This window comes from Chenopodium quinoa, unplaced genomic scaffold (assembly GCF_001683475.1).
Source record: "Chenopodium quinoa cultivar QQ74 unplaced genomic scaffold, ASM168347v1, whole genome shotgun sequence".
NCBI classification, from domain to species: domain Eukaryota; kingdom Viridiplantae; phylum Streptophyta; class Magnoliopsida; order Caryophyllales; family Amaranthaceae; genus Chenopodium; species Chenopodium quinoa.
The window spans coordinates 1,932,970-1,936,287 of NW_018742879.1; the positions used below are offsets into that span (position 1 = coordinate 1,932,970).

The 3,318-nt window shown below is 32.2% G+C and overlaps 1 protein-coding gene across 1 annotated transcript; it reads right to left on the minus strand.

The window, feature by feature from the left end:
- Positions 1-378: 378 nt before the first annotated feature.
- On the minus strand, positions 379-2,384 carry LOC110726427 (NAC domain-containing protein 100-like). The gene is made up of 3 exons (XM_021905908.1): positions 1,864-2,384; positions 1,483-1,760; positions 379-1,356 (listed from the first exon to the last, which is right to left on the minus strand). Exons 1-3 carry the CDS (start codon positions 2,048-2,050, stop codon positions 736-738), a joined length of 1,086 nt encoding a protein of 361 aa, XP_021761600.1. The 5' UTR covers positions 2,051-2,384; the 3' UTR covers positions 379-735.
- Positions 2,385-3,318: the final 934 nt, after the last annotated feature.

Here is a 3,318-nt window from a genome sequence, read left to right on the forward strand (position 1 = left end):
CACAGTTACATGGCCTAAACTCTAAACACATACACTTCTCGAGTTTTAGGTTAATGGTGAGCCGAATGAGCCCTTTCGTTTTTTTTGTAACGTATCACTAATTGGTATAAGATCATTCTTATTACGGCCTAATTTAACGTGTTTAAACACTCCGCTTTGTGAGTATTGTCACCTGAGGACTACGGTTGCTAGACCGAAATTTCATGGGACAAAAGATGGTATCTTGCACAAACAATAGAGAATAATATGTTAAAAAAAAAAAAATAATAATAATAATATAGAGGCTACTAGTGATAAAAACAATTTTGTGTTAGCAACAGCATAAGAATATTAAGATACATAATCTTAACCTAAAAACAAAAATCAAATCAATGTATATATAAAAACAAACAGCTGAAACTGTACTAATCTGAATCAGTATGCCACTAACCTTCAATAAATCAATTCTAACAAATTACATTCAAAAGACTAACAACCAAATCAAGATATTAAAAAAGAAATTAAGACTAAGAATTTGTTATATTGTATGCTACTAACTATATTATAATACAGAATATATTGTATATTTGATCTGTTTCCTTAATTGGATTCAGTAAATTCTATACATCAAACTATTACAAACCCTTAATAATTCAGTAAGGTAATAGAAAATTGAGACTTTTTTTCTTTTTCATTTTTTCCTCCTAATTTCATCTATGATCACCTCCAGCTGTAAATTTTCTTCTTCAATTTTCTTCAGTAATTCCATAGAGTATCCAAATCTACAGGTCCACCGGACGTCGAAGGTCCATCAGGATCATCGAACGGCCTCCGACTCATGTCGTAATTCGATACGACAGACGAGATTTCAGCATTCATGTCACTGCTTAAACCAGTATCTTGTGAAGCACTATAATTTACCACCTCTGTTTTCATGCTCTGTTTCATCTCTGTTCCATGGTTCTCAAGGATAGCCTTAAGAATATGTTGTTCTGACATCATGTAATTCCCTGAATAATGGCCTGTTTGAGAAGAAGGATAATAAGAACTATTGCCACTTCCAAACCTAAAATAAGGATTATCACTTGGATTCGAGGGAATGGAATTGTAAGGATTGTTTATTAGCCCATCAAAGGAGGGTTGTTGATTAGTGTTATGGTAATGGCTTGTTTGGGCTGTAGTTTCCATGGGGTTGGAGAAGCAGGACACGTGAGGAGCACCATAGTTGGTATTGTAAGGTGATGAGTCCATCAATGGTGGCAGATTACTCGAAGGGTTAAAATCGGCCCCGAACGAGTCCGGTTGTATTAGTCCAGGGAAAGGAATTTTCTTTCCTGCTGCACTCTTTTGGAAAACTCTACAGATCACCCATTCATTCTGCAAAGCACAAAAAATGATCATACATGTTAGAAAATAATAAAAACAGGGGAATAAAACAGAGAAAAACAGGGGAAATTCAGGGGAAATGATCAAAACACCAAATATTAGAAATTTTGTCATCACCTTTGCATTAGAAGGTAAGTTTTGAAGAGATGATTTGCCCTCGAGTCTGTATTCATGCATCACCCAATTCGACTTCGCACCTTTCGGGGCTCGGCCTTTGTAGAAAACTAAGGTTTTCTTCATACCTACAAGGGATTTTCCTCTATAAATTTCCTTGTCTTTTCCAGTTGCTTTCCAATAGCCAGCCTCAGTAGCCCTATTTGTTCTTAATCCAGTTGGGTATTTTCTGTCCCTAACACAGAAGAAGTACCATTCCTTTTCTCCCATTTTCGCCCGCTCTATAATAATCATCAATCGATTCACCAAAACAATTAGTAAAACATATTATTACAAAACCCACAAGAAAAAAAAAATGTTAAGAAAATATGATCAATAACATACTTGGTAAGTCCCAAGGTTCACACTTGTTCAAATCAACTTCTCCAATAGCTCTAGCTGAGAAATTGATGTCAATAACTTTAGGTGCTAAGTAATGACTGATCAACTCCTCGTCGGTCGGGTGAAATCGGAATCCGGGCGGTAAGTCCATTGGTTCTTGATCACCAGCAAGAACACTCATGTTTTCCATTTTTGCCTTACACTTTACCAATCCTAGGACAATAGAAAAAAAGTTGAAAAATTTCCCCTTAATTCTTAACAAGTACCTCTTTTTCAGCAATTGAGTAATTTGATCAACTAATAACTCCTACAATTTCCAATACCCAGCTAATCTTTGGACAAAAAATAGATGGATTTCAACACCAAATTTAAAAGAGTACCTAGAAAATCTAAATTCTTCCCAAATAATGAGTAATCAAAGAAGACTAATCAAATAATTAAGCTATTTTTTTTTTTATATATATAAGATCACTATAATATGAAGAAGAAGCAAAAGAAAGGTGGGAAATTTTTTTTGGACTAGAAAAAATGAAAAGGGTGTTATGAAAATTTGCATAATTGGGCAGAAGACCTCCCTAAATACTGGTGGGTTCAGAGAAGGGAGAGACGTGGGATGCAAGGAAGCTTTCTCATTTGTTGATATTTACAATTTTAACCCTTTTTTTTTTTAAATAAAATTATTATTTATTTATTTTTATAAATTTTGTAAAATTAAGAATTTTTTTTTTATAATTAATATTTAAGGAATTTAATATGGGTTCTAAAATCTGACCAGAGCCAACTCATCTGTTAAGAAAATTCCCAGATGTACAAATAATTAATTACTTAGAATTTGACTTTTGATGTCCTCTCAAATGACTAATTAGTATATTTACTAATTGGATTTTAATAATAAGATTAAAAGTTTTAGATATAATAAAATAATAAGGATGACATCAGCATGAATCAAGACAAAAGGAAGAAGGCTTTTCAAGCACTTTTATTGGTTGTTTTATGTGTGTTAAGCTAGAAATCATCCAAAATTATGCCCATCAAAATTTGGATAAATCCAAACAATACCTCAATTTTTTAATTTCTGAAGAAAATCTTTCTAAATAAAAAAAATTTAAAATGAAAAAGAAAAATAAAAAAATTCCCTTTTATATATTCTTATTGAAGCTTCTAAATGTCTTTATTTAGTTCAAAAGTCTATAAAGTTTTGTAAATTTGTAAAAGTAGCTTTTTTAAATATTTTTTTCTAAAGGTAATTGACCAATTTGGCCCTCCAAATGTCTTATTGTAGAAGTACTTCAAATATTGTCAATTACACTCTGCTTTCAAGCTGTTAGTGTTGATAACCGACTCTTTAGCAACTAGCTGAGATTGGGACCAAGTCCAATTATTCCATTTAATTTTTTAAATGATAATTAATGATGAAAATTAATCAAAATGAGCACAAAAAGGTGTATGCAACATATA